At 42.5% G+C, this 17,113-nt stretch overlaps 1 protein-coding gene across 6 annotated transcripts in view; it reads left to right on the top strand.

Moving 5' to 3' along the window:
• The window catches only part of AMBRA1 (autophagy and beclin 1 regulator 1), a 137,876-nt gene that overhangs the window by 98,074 nt on the left and 22,689 nt on the right, over positions 1-17,113 (top strand). For all 6 annotated transcript variants that reach the window (XM_063331897.1, XM_063331899.1, XM_063331896.1 and 3 more), the window contains one exon: positions 11,033-11,172. In XM_063331897.1, the coding sequence (XP_063187967.1) occupies positions 11,033-11,172 (140 nt within the window). The remainder of the gene's footprint in view (positions 1-11,032; positions 11,173-17,113) is intronic.

The raw sequence follows: 17,113 nt of genomic DNA, 5'->3' as shown, positions 1-17,113 counted from the left end.
AGTATGGTAGAGTCATGAGCTAGAGGTTCATGTTCTTTCTATTCACTCCCTTGAAACTGATCTGCTTAGCATTTCAGATGGAAACCTGGCTTTGCTAAAGAACAAGTTTGTTTTTCAGACTGAGTCTTAAAAAGCTCTCTAGTAGTGTTGACTTTTAACAAGAGTGGTATGCATAAGCTTTATTTTTTTGTTGTTTGTGTTTGTGGTTTGTTTTGGTTTATTTTTTTGGGGTTTTTTTGGTTTGTGGTTTGTTTTTTTTCCAAACCTAGCTAACATCTCTGAAATCTATCTATAGCTGGAAAGTACAGGGAAGGAATTGCTTTTAGCTGATCTCTAGCTTGGGGTGATACAGGTAGCAGTGGTACTGGGAATTGTCTGGAAATATTTGAGTTTCAGAGATGGGAAGTTTGGAGAAGGGACTCCAAATATGGAGAAAAAATAGGTTTCACAGCCTATTTTTGAAATCATAGTTGGAGCTGGTCTCCAGATAAAGAGGATCTGCTTTCAAGCTGCTTGGGTCTAGGGTGATTTCTGAATTCTGTATGATTCCAAGAATATATGGAAGTTAAGAACTTAGAAGAACATGAAATTAGAAACTTATTTGGAACTGAAGTTCCTTAGAAATGTAGAAGAGTAAGGGTCATATTGCCCTGGATCTGTTAGCAGTGGATATTAGTGAGAAAGAAGGCCAGAAGGTAGCTTTATTTCTAGCATTCACAAACTCTGATGCCCTTGCAATATTTAATGTTTTTCATTTCACCCAGAGGAAACTAACTCTGAAATATCAGAAAAACATGATTAATGTGATCCAAGTTAAAATAAAACTTGGAAAGAGGCTTTTAAGCTGAGGATACAAATAGCGAAGTAGGTGATAGAAAAAATTCATTGACATGAAGCTGAAGAGCAAATCATGCAATTTGTGGAGATAAGATGACTTAACCAAGCCCCTCTCAAATACTGCATTGTGCTTTGAATCTGTAAGGAAATTCAGGCTGTGGAGATCCGGAATTGACTCTTGACAAGACTACTGGTATTTGGGAAACATCCCAGTGAAGAGGTCGGTCAGTAGCCTGGATGGAACAGAGTATGTGTATGCTTCCATTGTAAACAGATGTAGAATTCCAAATACTGCAGGAAGAAGAGCCTGAAGCAGAAAGGCACACAAGAGTTTTAGCACAGAGCCAAGCTTTTTTTTCAGCATATTAAGTCTTAACAGGGACAGTACACAGAATATGTGAGAAGATGCACAATTGTATTGAGTGCTGTTGTCTTCTGAGCTTCACGCCAGTGTCAGTAGAATGTAGCCAGTGTGGTCTGCAAAAGTCACTGCCAGACCTCATTGACTCACTAGATGAGCTGTGAGTGCTCCTGCAGCCATAAGCGAAGGGGCTTTAAGCCTGAAAGCAAATGGCCATGCACACTGGCTTCACTGGGGCTCAAGTTACAGTTTTGTCAGAGCCCTTGATAGCGTAAAAAGAAAATTGATTAGGAGAACATATGGAGATGGCTTATAGCACCATGTTACCTGCAGTGGAAGATTTCATATGAACTAACATACTTCTGAAAACAAGAGTAGTTTGCAAGAAAGAGAGTACCAGCCTCTTGCTGTGTTACTGAAAAAGCATGCTTATTGGTGTGGTCCCTTGTGTCTCCTTGTGAGAGAGATTTTGACATCTTCAGGTGGACAGGGCGAGCTTCTGACAACTCTGAGTAGAACTGCAGGTAATACACCCGATTACTACCCAAAGAAATTCTTCACTGTTAGCAGAAGTTGAACCAGGTAAATGTTTCTTAGACTACCAAAAGTCCAAGCAGAGTCAGACTGTGTGTACTTGTTGCTACTAGAAAGAGGGCATGGGGACAGAACCCTTTTCTTACTGATATGGGAAATCCCTCCTTTTGATACAAAATGGAGCGTAACAGTCTGGTTGAGGCCAAGTAGTTTTATATGCTCTGTGTATTGGCAGATTCTGGCAGGTATCTTTAAAACAGAGCATATCCAAAACCCACGTTGGTAAGCCCTGCTTATGTAGGGTGTTGTAAGAAAGAGCTGTGTTCAACGTCATTAGAAAATGCAACGCCACCTTGGTGTTGCAGATGGCATGAAGGATTGCATAGTTGTGCATTTTTGAGTATAGATGCAGGAATGGTATGTTGTAAGAGTTAGTTCAATTGCTATCTTGACTGATTCACCCATGTCTGCATGAAGGCTGCTGAAGCAGAATTTACAAGAAACTGTAAAAACTTAAAATTCATTAGGATTCCTTCATAAAATATTGCGCTAATATCTCATGTGATGGTTAACCATGGGAGCACTGTCAGTTTTAGCCAAATGGTGTGAAGAAAAGGCAAGTGACATCTACTCGGGATGTTTTTACTTCATGGGATGTGAAGCTGAGAGAACAAGACCTTTTATTTAATATGGGGTCCAGTATTAGGAGTGCTGAGTACTTGCAGTTCAGGTGAGGCCTTGAGCCCGTGCCCCGCAGTTGCTACTCTTACCTTTGATGCAGTTGGGTACATAGTTTTAACCAGGTGGAAAGAATTATGGCAAAGACGGTTCCATGTCTGAGATTATTTATGTGCAGTCATCTTGCCCAGTCAAATAGTGGTAAGGGAGCCAAGGTGAATTATTACCAGATTTGCACTAAACTGGCCATGGGCTGAGAAGAGGTTTGGAATTTCACGAAGCTTTTTTTTTTTTTGGTGCTTCTTCCTACCATCTTTCTTGAATTAAATTTAAGACAACTCTTTCCTCTAGTATTTATTCCTTCCAGACGTGTAGGCAGCTGAATGACAGCTTCTTTTCACCTAGATGAGGGTGCATGTATCTCTGTCATCAACATATTGTTGACACTTGATCTTGCATGCCATTCTGTTGAGGCTCAGCAAACGGAGAGCAGGGTGGAACGGCAGCTGTGTGCAAATCCTTTGCTCTTGTCATTAGATCCTTAACATATTGTAGATTTTGCTGTTATGGTCTCAGCATGACATTTAATGGAGAATTCACAGGTACTGCTTTTGGTTTGCAGTCTGAATTAAGGGCAAAAATGAAGCAGCTCGTCATTCCTCTTGCCATAGAAGTGACCACATTTTTATTAGATTGTTCCAGCATTGAGAGCTGTCAGTGATTTTTTGCAAGAGATAGCGATAGCTGGGGGCACAGTCCTGTTTGCATAGTTCAATCCACTTCTGCATCTGCACTGAATGTATGTGTATCTATCTCCTGTCACGCCAGCACCCCCTTTGGCATTCCTATTTCTCTCCTTTCATCTGTTCCAACCACACGCATGCACAATTGAAAGGACAATAGCTTTGTTTAGGAATTTCTTGCTTACTCAGCCCTAGGTTTCAGATCTGGGTTTGGACCAGTCCCCTAAAGGGCTTTTTAGAGGTATTACCCTGATTTTGCAGCCTTTGGGAGACAGGTAGCAAATCAATGAGCTGCTTCACTGCAAGTGTGTTACTTTCCTGAGTGAGAGCTTTATTACCTGAGATGATCCGTTTCTTCATGGTTCTTGTTAATGTTTTGAAGCTTCCCACTAGTTATTTAAAAGCTCTTTCTCGTGTAGTAGTTGCATGGCAGGCTTGTGAGATAAAGTGCCAGCTGATAATGCCAAGAGCAAGCCTAAAGAAAGGAAGGGTTACGTGTCCTGTAATAAGACTTCTCCTGATTTGAAAGATCATCAATAAATTATCGAGTATGGTCAGGAAGAACCAACTGTGTTTTACCTTTACATAAAGTTTCTCAGTCCACCCAACAGAAACTTCTGGTGCTGTTCTGTTTTAGGAATTAAATCAAGTATCCTCAGTTAAGGTTTCAGTTGTTGCTGAAAATTAAGGGTTGGTTCTCATTTAGTTCACTGTGGTTCAAAAAACAAAGCTAGGATTTTCTGAACTGACAACAGGTGCAGAAAAAGGCAGGAAGAGGTTTGTTGTATTGGTAAAGACTGAAGAAGAATTTCGTATGTGATCCTATTGCATCTGTGGAAGATAAATGGAGTTGAAAGAAATTTTATTTGTGCAGAGCATGAGATGGTAAGATCCATTTGAGGATAAGACTGACAAATCCAAAAAGATAAGTGCATTATTTTTTGCTTTTCCCATTATAACAGAGAAGATCTAATGGAAAGACGTGTATGTTGTTGGCAGGAATCAGCTGTGGGGGAGGGGTTCAGAGCAGCATAGACCAATCTGGCTAAGAAGAGGAGACTTGGAGCAAAAAAGCCATTTTTTCCGTTGTCTGCTCGTGGGAAGTGCGTGCCTTTTTCTTTGCATCTGCATATGGATACAGTCTCCTTCCAAACAAATGGGAGACTTCTCTTCTTTTAAAATACTGATGTACATTGTCTTATGAAGAAATGTATTGAGCCATTGGTCAGTTATTCCAAGGAGCATTTGTTTTGCTTTGCATTCAAGCCCCTCTGCTTTAGACAAGCTAGACCTGAATTCTGCGGCGGAGGGCTCTGGGGTTTGTGGCAGTGCAAGGCATAAGCCTGAATTTTAGCAGCTTTTGTGAAATTCATAAATAGAAGGCAGAGTAAAGAATGTAATCTAGGTAAAAAGGGCATAGTGTTATTTATTAAGGAGATCAGGTTAAAGATGTATTTATGCTTCTGGACCTTAAAAGGTCACAGACTCGTTTAAACTAATTGACAGCATTGTAGAAGTCAGTTTCAGTAGGGTGGTAGATGCTTCATAGCAATTTGTCCGATATCCTGGTGTCAGAGGCAAACTAGTTAACACATTGACATTAAAAAAAAAACCCAAACAAGGTGTGGTCTTTCATTGGCAACACCCTATTGGGATGAGTAAGGCAAAAAAAGATAGGAATTTACTTAGGGGCCGTTCAGCCTCAGTAAGGTGCTTGCAACCAAAAACGATGAAGTGGAACTTCTGACCTAGAACAAGAACTTGAAGTTTCAAATTGTGGAGCAGAAAATGAATGGGGCAGATGGGGAAATGCAAAACATGTGCAGCCCTAGTTGGACTGCTGTTGGTTTTGCTCTGCTTATACCTTCATCCTTTTCACTGCGCCTCATCTGCTGGTCTGCAAATACAAGTGCACTTCATAGTTTTCTGCATTTTTTTGGAATGCTCTTTGGGTAGTTTCATACTGTATGTAGGCTTTGCTTTGAGATGTGCTTTCAGTGAACTTAATGTTGTGAATTGGCAGTGCTTTTATTGCTGTACAGCCCATTTGTATTACATCGTTCATGTAACTTAGTTTGTTAAAGTATACTACAAAATGAGGTACCTGCACCTGCCAGAAGCTTTAGTATAGCTGCAATTACATTGCAAAACTGCACAGCCTCCACGGTTACTTTGGTGGTATAACCTGTATCCATATGAAGAGCACTTTGTTTACTACCGTAAACTTTGGATTTGTGCCGGCACAAGATATAAATGTTGGCTGCCAATACAGCCGTACCTATCCACCGGAGATCAACACTCCATTCTGAAGCACGTTTCTCTGCAACCCAGGTCAGAGTGGCCATGAAGCTGTGGATTTTACCAGTCCTCCCAGTAAGAGGTTTCTGTTGGGTTTAGCACATTAGATGTTTCTCTTCCCATGTGTATTCACGGTCAGTCAGCCTCTGGTGACAGCATCGATTCAGTTGAAAATTAATAATTAAAATTTTAGGCTGGTGCCTGAGAAGACCACCTGGTCTGCTCCATCCTTTCCTCTCCCTTTACCTGTCAGGATGGAGCTTCACGGATGACAAGTTTTCCCCATGTAAACAAGAGAACAGCTGCACCCCCTCCCCACACAGCCTTTATCAAGGCTGATCTAACAGACTGGTTTACTGCTTGGGCAAAGCAAAGGTAATGGCTTGAAATTTATTGGCATCTTGAAAGGCGATGCATCTAGTTGAGAGCAGGAATGTCTCTATTCAATTTAAAAAGATAAAAAGCGAGAGTTCCTGCTGAGCTTCCCTACCCGCTTGTGCCAGCTTTCTCTTCTCCTCCAGCTTCAAAACATGTTTTTTCTTTCTTGAGTGCCAGAGAGGAGAAGAAAGGTCCCACTCTGCCAAACAAAGAGTTTTCAGCACTCCTCTGCCTTCCATTGCTCTCCTTAGAGGTGGGAAGGCCTTGAGCAAAGAGATGGCTGTGCAGATGCTGTGGTGTCTCCCCTTTGGCCAGGCACGGTGCTGCTCAGACCAGGCAAGTGGTGCAGCACCATTGCCGACTGGCAGCAGTATCCCAGGCTTGGGGCAGCCTGCCGCTGCTCTGGTGACTGACAGGATCCTGGTGATTGCCCTCTCCAGCTTTTTAATGTTGGCACGTCCCAGAAATGGAGGGGAAAGGTGGAATTTGAAGAGCGTTATTTAATAGCGGCAGCTTCCCTGGGACAGAGCGGGAGGGGAAGAGGGAAGCACTAGGTCAATAACTAGGACTTTGCAGAGCAGAGGCTTTTTGCTAAAAAGTTTTCTTATCCCTCCAGGGCAGGTACAAATTAACTGTCTAGCTCTGTGCTTACGTGTTGTGCCCTGGGCCCCCTTCTTCCCATGTAAGTACAGCAGCTTGACAGAGAGGAAGAGATCATCGGGAAAGATTCCTTGAGGCTGTTGATTGTCATGCAGCTTCTCGTGGCTCTCTGCCATAAGTAAATATTTAGTTTAATACCTAAGCGGTGGCTGTGACAGGTGCTACAGTACTGATGTGCCAGCACTGACAAGTTGGAAGGGGAGCAGCAGCAGTGGACTTGAGGTGGCCTTTGCACTCCACACGCGGCTTGTTTGTTGAACAGTTTGAGGGCCTGTTTTTTTCTTTTCCTCGTGTCTTACAGCCCTGCTTTCTCTGAGCCATCTTCTCCCCTGCTCAATTAATGCAACACTGAAGAAGTGGCTGTGAAGTGATGAAATGAGCTTTAGGGAGTTCAGGAGTTGATGTATGTGCCCACTCCTGTTCAGGGAGGATGAAAAAGGCACACCAAAGAGATAAGTAGTCACTTCCAGTGCGGTCTTTGAAAATAGAGAAGTGCAGACATAAATTACCCAATCAAATCTTTCCTCACACTTTATTGTTACAGGAATGTAGAATGGAATCAACCAGCTGTTTCTTTAGTGAGTATTGCTTTCCCTTTGTATGAGAGTCGCCTTTTGTGTGGAAGCTTAGCTACCTAGACAGTTTTTGTATTTCTACAGAAAGACTTTTTTTATCTTGCTGACATCCCCTGAACTCAGAGGAGAGATGGAGTCTGTGAAATAAGAGAAGATTCCTGGAATCTCCCGTGAAGCATGGGGAGATCATCAGAGACAAGTTTCTCTGCAAACATAAGCACAGGTCAAGCAACTGTTCTGTGTAATCCAGGCTGAGTTGTGTGGCAACCCCTAAAGGGAAGGGTAGGACCTTTCTTGTCTACTGAAATGACATTTATATGTTTATGTTTTTGCCAAGAAGAGAACAGCTTGCTATAGTTAAGTTGCCTGTTTGGGCTTAAGCTTCCATAGTAATGTTCTGAAGCTTCCACTCCTCAGACTTCACAGTCAGAGAGACATACCATTGAAAACTCTGTTTCAGAACAGCATATGGAAACAAATGCAACTGCCACCTTAATAAAATGCTGAATTGCCACATCTAATGGTGTGATGATTGAATTAGTAGCGTAGTGATGCTAAGAGTGAGTTTGACGTTGGTTATGGTGAAGCGCCTGGAAGCTTGCTGTGACTGCTGGCAGTGATTATGGGCTGATAAAGTGTGATTTAATACGATATCTCCCCTAAATGGAAATGCCACCCTTAAAAATAAACTCTCTGGAGGCTGCGGTAGAGTGTGGTAGGCACCTTAAAGACTAGTGGACTTTTACAACAGTGGTTCTAAATTGGCTCCTAAACCCTTGGCCATCAACATGGCTGGTACACATGACCAGCAACTAGTCCGTGGTCCAGCATTCATGAAGGAGAACTGGTGAATTATCAACTTTACGCATTTGTATTTCTAATTTTAAGTGTTTGAGGGTTGACAGCAATCTCCTGACCTAGAAGCTGGAGAATCCTGTTCATGTATGATTCCTGTAATAACTTGAGTATTATTCCTAGAAGTTCAGAACTACTAAGCACAGACAGTCCCACTGGGAAAGAGGTGCGGTCACTCTGTGGAGTGTTTTCAGGCTGACTACTTTGATTGAAATATTTCAGTAACTTTTTATAAGATTTAGCAATGGAAACAAAAGGACAAAAAAAAAATCTGAAAGGAATTAGCTGTGATCTGTGGAGAATAATGCTTCCTGGCAGGCTTCTGACCTTCTTTGAAGAGAGAGACCTGCTGATGTTGAGGGAACTTTAATTTTATTTTTATTTTTTTTTCCACTCTGTGGATAGAGTAGGGGGTCTTGCTAATGGATGCAATTGCAACAGTCAGTCTGTATGACTGCATCAGATTGATTAGCTGGGTCCTGGTTACTGCTGCGAGTGGTGATTATGCCAGTACAGCTGCTTTCTCTTTTTATGTACTAATTACCACACACACGGATGTCATCACCCTTAACACTGCATGGAGTTGTCCCATTAGCGTGGGAGTGGGAAGCAGCAGGGGAGGGGAGCTCTTTGGTGTGACAAGCTGTGTAGAAGTGAATGGAGTGGAGTGGTGAAGCAACTACTCTTACATGGAATTTTTAAGCCGTCTTGTCTTTGAGATTCTGCCCTCAGCCAACATTTTTGCAGGTTGTCAGAACCAGACCCATGCCCTTGGCAGCACTTTCTGTGGGGTGCTATTTACTGCAAAGCACCTGGATGCTGAGCCGTACTGAGCAAGTCTCCCTCCTTGGCGTGGCTGTTTCCGGAGCCTGTGGGACAGCGGCTGCGCAAAATCACCTGCCAGTGGAGGAGAGCTTGCGGCTAGCCCAGCAAGGCAGCTTCTCTAGCAAAGCCATTCTCAGGAGAAGAGAAACAATTTGTTTCTGACTTGCCAAAGAAGGATATGATGGAAAACCCTTGCAGATCTTGAGAGATTTGGAATGCTTATTTTATGAATTTATGCTCCCAGCTCTGGCGGACCCCTCCCTTTCCCCTCCTTCCTCCTCCTCCTCAAAATCCAGTCTTCCCATCTCTGAGTGCACCATAATCTCCATGGTAACAGGTGTTACCATCGTACATCTGACTTATTTTTTTCCTCTTTTTTTTCCCCCCTGCCCTCTCTCCCCACACACAGCAAGCAAGGCGGGAAGGGAATGGGGCAGATGTGACAGAGATGGGTAAGAGCTAGATAAATCCCGAAGGGCCTGTTCCTTCCATCCAAACCCCGAGTTTCTTTGACTATGCTAACTGCTGAATGATAGCCAGGGCGAAGAGTGACCGGTTTCTGTCATACAAAGAAATCCTTAAGGATGTTTTCTCCTCTAATGTGGCCTCCTCGTAGGAAAGGTTAGATATGTTACTGATGATGGGAAATAACATAGCTATATTGTTTTGCGATGACTTACTGTGTTTACATTACAATGGTCAAGATGAAGGTTCTGGGTGCTAGCTATTGGAGGTCATACAGTTAAAGTGGTCTCTGCCTCCAGCTTCTCAAGTTAAATTGTCAAACAGACAAGATGTGGGGTGGGCAGTAGAGCTACAGAGAAAAACAGCCCGTTTGTTATGCTAACTGATGAGTCCTACCCTAATGAATTCTAATTATTACTTCAGGCCACCTTAGCAGTGCAGTAGTGGTTGATCTGCATTCCCATCTACCTTTATCCTGTTATTCCACCACATCCTTATTCCCTTCCCTGCTTCCTAGTCTAGCACCATCCCCATTTCTGGGGAGTCTGGAAGAAAGGTTTTGTGATGGATGGATGGTTGCCCACCAGAAAGTCTGATGAAAACATATCTTTCACCTGGACTTATCCCATTGAAAATCTAGATTTGAAGTGTGTGTGCCCTGCAGTGATTACAGGTTTAAACCCTAGGTAAATTTTTGCAGAAATTCTGTTAATGCTTTGGACTTGTAAATGCAGTCTTCAGTCCTACCCTTCTGAAGCTATGATGGAACGTGCTGTGATGGCCCAGTACACTGAAGCAGCTTGTCCCTGTCTATTCCTGGTAGACAAACTGGCTCATTACCCCTCTTTCCACTTCCCATGCCTTTGTTTTTGTGATCTACGTGTGTCATATTTTCTGGCTAAATGGAGCGTTGTCAGTATATCCAGTTCTGGTTGCTGGATGGCAGGGTGCAGGAAAGCATTGTGCTCTACAAAAGACATTAGCTTCTTGGAGTAAAAGGAGAGTATGTGCGTAGGTAGAACCTGTTCTGCTTCATCGTTCTTGCTTTTCAAGCTCGTATGCTTCAGAAACCAAGCTAGTTCAGACCAGAAAGCCGAGCTTGCTATTGGTCCTTCCTGTACACAGGATTTTCATTCACCTGCATTAATGCAGCATTTGGGAAGCACTGGCTTGCAGCCGTGCTAACTATCTGCAGACTTAGCAGCTCTTCAGCTTCTTACCTTACCACAGGTGAAACGGATGGTGTTGAAAGGGGACCTGAACTGAGGGATTTGTAGTATTCTCATAATCTCTGGATTTTGATTTTCCTTTGTGCACTGCTGATATGGGGTTGGTCAAACTCTGAAACATTTTTCAGAAGCTGTTCAAATGTTTAAAAAAACAACAAACTTTTGATGCTGAAAGCCCATGTACTTGCCAGTTTCCTCTTTACCCTAGGAGGTTAGATGAGAGGTGAAGGCCAGAAGAGTCCTAGTTGTCCTTTTTTCTAATGACTATGCCACTTGTCCCCATCACTTTAATTAGTTTGAATAGAAGGACTGTGCAGCCCACTGAGTGACATGAAGATTCTCCTGGGGTCAGAATTTCTTCTGCTCTGCAGCTGTGTGCCAGTCAGCCTATTAAACACTATGGGGTGCGTGTACCTGTGTTTCTAGCAGCAGCTTACTCTTGTTGCTGGATTAGTGGTTTCTTGCAACATCCTGTAAAGTGACATGTCTCCTTGGCCAGCTGCGCTTCTGCAGGGAGATCAAGCGTTTGTTTGAGCCTCCTTGGCTCTCCTGCCTTGTATTGTCCTGTCAAGTAACCTCCTGTTATTGTTTCAGAGAGTTTTCAACGTTCTGTACCCAATGCCTGCCGACCAGAGAAGACACGTCAGCATAAACTCTGCTCGCTGGCTGCCTGAGCCAGGCCTGGGATTGGCATATGGCACCAACAAAGGGGACCTGGTGATTTGCCGACCAGAGTAAGTGATTGCTCTACGTGGAGTTACAGCTGTTTTGGCAGTTCTGTTCTTAGGGCAACGGTGATAAGATGGCTTTTCACTGCCTGGGGCATTGTGCTTGAGGGACTCAAAAAACCCAACTCCTAATACTCCTTTTGGACTGCCGCAGTGTTTACCTGAGTCTCTTACAATCAATTTTTCTTTTGCTGATTATAAACTTCTGAGGCTGTTTGAAGTGCATCTCATTAGCTCATTTTATTTCCCATGTATTTTTAGGCTTTCTGGATCCTTTGTTTCACATATGTCTAGTGCAGTGTCTTTCAGTCTCTCTGAATTTATGGATTTCTAAAACTTTCCAAAAAGAACAGCAAATTTGAGCTCTTAGTAATATGCTTGCTTTCCTCAGCTTTCATGGACCCTTGGAGTCCACCAACCAGGTTGAAAGTTGCCAGTCTAGACTTACCAAATTCTTGTTACAGTATTCAAGCATGAGATTCTGTGAACTGCTAAGATTTTTGTCATGATTATGAGCAAGCCAGTGGATTGTTTTGGTCCTCACTTGAAAGCCCAGTGATGTGACGTGTAGACTTTAGTTCTCTCTTATTTATACAGTGCCTTGTTGAAGGGTGTAACTATCCCTTTGTAAACTTGCAACTTAAACACAAACTAATTTAGATGTGGTGTGACTCAGATGATGGCTGAGCATCGTAGCAGTGAAACATGTATTGTTTTCAGTGTTCATGGGGAGTCTCTGCACCGTACTTTGTTGAAACTCTTTTCTCCATTGTGGTGTGCAAGTGGTTCTTTTGAAGCAGTGTTTCTTTTATGCCTCAGGAACGCTTCAGGGATTTCTCTGCCTCAGTTATTTCCTGGTACTAAATTACCTTGATATTCTTTTGGGTTGTGCTTCACGTGTTGAAGTTCCTTGTAACTTAAAAGCTGGCAGCTAGAAACTTGCAGCACTGCTGGTGATCTTACCACATGCACGTAGACTCCATCTGTTGTGCATGAGATCAGACGTGTGGTGCTTGAGGAGAGTCATGTGGTCAGTGTAGAACCACTATCTTAAATCAGAATAAATATATACAGTTGTAATAGTGACTAATTCAGTACAGCCTTCTGGTGAAATCTGTGTTTGGAATTCAGATTGGACCAATTTCAGTAGTACAAAATGCCAGTGCTCTTCAAACAGCCCTCTTGTTCTCTTGAAGATAATCTTTCATCAAGGCCTTATTTATACATGAAGTTCTACAATATATTATTATGGAATAAGCTATAATCGCTCTCTTCCAGGATAAGTGGCTTTCTTCAAGAACAGTTGCTGTACTTTATAAGCAGAAGAATTCTTCAGGAATAATGGCTCTCTTCTTCTCGAACTCTAAAGAGTTATTCTAAGTTATTTTCAGGATAGAGAAGTGATAAGATTTAGTCTACTGATTATGGCTCATGAGATGAACTTGGACAACAACCCAGGGAAATGAAGTCTCCCTGAGTGTGGATGCTTTGATTGAATGCTGCAGAGTCGAGCTTGGTCTGGCTGTCCTGGCTTGCCACACCCCACATTAGGTATCCATTCTGGTGCTTGCAGTAGCCCCAAGCCAAGTGGCATGTCTCTTCTTGGCACCTCACTAATTAAAGACAACAGGGACACATTCATGGTGTGTTATGGAAGTACCATCAGTCCTTCTGCAGCGTCTCTGTTAAACCTTCTTAGTTTGCCATGTTGCTAGGGCACTCTTCTGTCTCCTTACTTCTATCCCAGCAACAATCATTCCCAATTTAAAAAAAAAAAAAATTTGTATACAAACACGAGTTCTATGATTCTATGGTGGCTGTACAGGTGGGAGATTTATTGGTAGCTTGACAGAAATGCTTCAACAGGTTTCCTACTGGTGGATTGGGGTGACTGATACTTCTAGTGACTCTTGCAGACCTCACATGGACTGGTGGGTCCTTTTTGGAAGAGGGCTGATAGGTTCTGTTCTCAACTGCACCATTTTATAGACCAACAACAGTCAGAGTGACTTAAAAACCTCTCCATTAAGGTGTAGATATTCACCAAGCTCAATAATTTCCATTGAGGCTTCAACATCAGAACACAGGAATGAGTGAGACTATCAGAGCAGAAGTGGCTCTGATCTGCCCCAGATCCATTTGGAAGGTCCTCAGAGAACGGAAAAATCCCAACCTGTAGATGCCATCTCAGTAGTTCTTGGCTTAACAGACTTGGTTTGAGGTTGACGTATCTGTTGACTTTAACTTGAGAAGTGAGCGAGAAAGGTGAAAAATATTTGTATAGTTTCCATATGCAGTAATACAGAGAAAGAGAAATATTAAGTAAAGGATTCAGCAACTGGTAGAGTACTATGTGGGGGATAGCCTAACAAACAGCAGGGATCAAGAAAACACTGTACTGCTGAAAACACCCCCACTGCTCTAATTTGGCAAAGAAAACCGGTCAGTAGCAAACAACTGAGATGGTTATAATTCCCTGGGTCTTTATTCCCACATACTATGGAGGTATTTGAAACCAAGTACTACAGGGATCACATTAACAGGTTGGAATAGCAGCTGTGCCTCAAATACAGGATGCTAAAAGCATGTGCTTGGGGAAAACGAGATGAGTAGACTGAAAGTACAAGCTGACCATAAAAAAGGCGTAACTTGGAGATCCGTGGGTGCATAATGAGAGGCTATGCAAGTAGTCTTTCCAGAGTAACAAAGAAACATAATTAAAATCAAATATTTTGGGCTATATTGCTAAGTTGGGGTAACACTGATGGCAGTTTTTCTTTGCAATGGAAATGGGGAAGGTCAGGGTATGTTGGCAATCCATAATGTAAACTCGGTACACAGATTTATGGAGTATGATTTGAAGGAAAGGAAAATTAAAGCCATGGAAAGTGGAATCGAATGCATTGTGATTTGACCAAACTATTCTATGATTCTGTGACTAAGGTGGAATATAGCAAATTGGATACTTGTCCTTGAGAATTTTATGTATTTCTTTTTAATTAAAGAGTCAACTAAGGACTTGCTCCAGGTGTAATACCTCTGCATTTTAGTAAGCCAGTTCCCATGTTGGAACTACATTAAATCTAGTTAATTTGTAAAGAATTAGGATTAGAACAAGATCTGGTAAAGGGGAGGCGAAAGCCTGGCTAAAGGAAAGAATACAATATGATTGAGAGCTGGACTCTGTTACAAAAGAGGTCATTGGTGGACTTCTTTAAGAACCTGTTCTGGGGCTGGTTATTAATACTGTTTACACTAATGCCTCGTACGGGTGCACTGAATAAATTTGCAAAGGATGTGACATTAGCCTTGTCATTGCAGAGAATGATCAGAGAATTGCACAAGAACTGGATTGCCTTGAAACTGACTGGAGCTATAGAAATGAGGTAGAATTTAATAGTACAAAGTGCACTTAGTGACTAATAACACTGAGCTCAGTAGTTAAAATGACAGAGGAGGAGAAAGATCTGAGGGTTTTAGTTGATCATAGGTGATTGAGCCATCAATACACGAGGCTGTAAAAACAACAGATTTAGTTCTAGGGTGAGACACAGGATGCTTAATAGCAGAGATAGCAAAATGTTACTATCACTGTAGAAGAAACTAGATATATAAGCTGGAAGAGTTTAAAATTCACATATCTATATTCAGAACTGCCTTTGAACTGGTACTGTAGTTGAGAAGAGCTGCTAGTGGGGTGAGTGGAGCATTTTTATCAAAGAAAGCCTGTAGCTTGGGGTCTTTAGCAGGGCTAAGGGAGGGTGTTATATATCCTTCCATAAATCTCCAGAAAAGAACTATTTAAATTTATATGTATTTTATTAGAGAACTAAGAGGCATAAGTTGCCTATGGCTAGGTTGTGGCTTCGAACTAGAAAAAGGTGGCTAACCAGCCGATTCTGCGATAGCCGGTACATTGGTCAGGTGGATGCCAAAGGCTTAGCTGTTTGGAGGTGCAGCTTGGCTGGCTTGCGGAGACAAGTGTATGACTTGAATATTTGTGACTGGGGGTGGGACTGGACTGCTGAGCCATGAGGCACTTTTTCAGTGTTATAAACCCAAGTTCCACGTCTAAACAGGTGTTGACAGGTTGGCTCTCAGAGCCGCTGTACTGCAGGGAGGTGAGATGGTGACAGCGGTGTTCATCCACACTTGGAAGTGCACCTAATGGGCCTGAAAGAAGCCTGTAAGAGACTGGAATTCATGAGCCAGTGCAGTAGCTATAAGGGTAAAATAAATGTTTTTATTAGCCAAAGATATAAACCCTAGCAGGGTTGCATTCTGCTGAATAAATGAAAGAAAGGATTGTGTACCGACTTCGTTATATTTCACGGTGACACCCAGCTCACTAAACTGTGCTATTGAAAACCATCAATTTTTTTTGCTCTGCTTTTTGTATGCTTACATTAGAAGAAACTTTTACTGTAATGTCAGAAAAGTCCCTCCTTTCCCAAACACTCAAAGGCCGACCAACTTATGTTTGTCACTAATACGCTAGTTTGAACATACAGTATTACATACAGACTTGTATTGAAAACCCAGAGATACCAATTGTCAGTGAATAAATTCTATTCCGAGTAAGGATAACGAATAGCAAATGTGGTGGGGCTGGTGTTCAGGAATGTTTGCTTGTCCTTCATACGTTCTTTTCTTTCGCTTGTTTAGCTTCTGGTTTCATTTGCTTTCAAATAAACAAACTATCCATCTTAGAGCAGGTCTTTATGACCTGTTTAAAACTTTGTCTGCTTTTCCCGATGAATTACTGTCCTTTTGAGGAATGGTCTGTATGAAAAAAACTCAGGGCACTGGGTTCGAGTGGGACAGGAACCTAGCTTTTGGAAACACTCTGCAAGTAACCAACAGGACAAGCAATGTAATTTTCATGAGTCTGGTCTGTGATTTTTGTTTGAAAAACTCATCAGCCAACATGTAAGAGAAGGAGTAACTGGGAGAAGGTTCGTGGAAGTGACCCCTGGGGATAGAGCACAAAGTGCAGGAAGCTGATAAGAAGAAAAGGGCATCTGCAAGTCATAGAATCATAGAATGGTTCAAGTTGGAACGGACCTTAAAGATCATCGAGTTCCAACAACCCTGCCATGGGCAGGGACACCTCCCACTAGACCAGGCTGCTCAAAGCTCCATCCAGCCTGGTCTTGAACACCTCCAGGCATGCATAGAGTAATGAATGGAATTGAGTAGATCATAGGCAGTGTAAATGTCTTCCATGGATGCTTCATGTATGTTTTGTTGCTTTTTTAACCAATTCCAGTGATGATAGGCTGGAGCAAGGATAGTTGGGTCTGTGGTTCACAGGCGAGTCCTACTGGTAAGAGAGTTGGCCCTCAGATGTGGATTGGAAACAAGTTGCAGTCTGTATGAGGTTGTGATGGCCTATTCCTTTTTTGAGGGTCCTGTAGTTCACTCTTGTCATGGCTCAGTGTGTGGATGGTTGCCAACTGATAGACTTGCATACATGTTAGATCAAGAGTCTGCTATCTGCTTGCACATGGCTTCACGTTACCTCGTGGTAGTGTGTACTTTTTGGATGTTTGTGTTCAGTCCAGAAGTGTGGTATTAAAAGGCTCCGAGGCTGCTGCCATTGGGCTATATCAAGACACTAAATTCATGACAGTAATGTTCATTGGGAGAGCCGTGCCACATGAAAACAGGAATCCCTTTAGGCACACCACTTGAGGTGGGGTACTCCACTTAGCAAATGAAGTGAACCACCACCTACTTCCGTTGCTGCCTGGAGGTCTGTTGCAGGAGGTGGTACAAAGCAGTGTGAATTCCCCCTACTCCTATGCTTTCCTGCTGCACACTGACTTTTCTGTGTGGCTGTTTCTTCCCCGCTATATGCTGCCTGACATCCTTTGTAACTGTGACCAGTGATGACGCTCCTTAAAGTTTTGTATGTCTTTCTTGGCTCTGCATAGTTCAAGGTTTG

This window comes from Chroicocephalus ridibundus, chromosome 4, assembly GCF_963924245.1.
Source record: "Chroicocephalus ridibundus chromosome 4, bChrRid1.1, whole genome shotgun sequence".
Lineage (NCBI taxonomy): Eukaryota > Metazoa > Chordata > Aves > Charadriiformes > Laridae > Chroicocephalus > Chroicocephalus ridibundus.
Note: the sequence above shows the minus strand (reverse complement) of the source record. Positions and strands in the feature narration are given on the sequence as shown.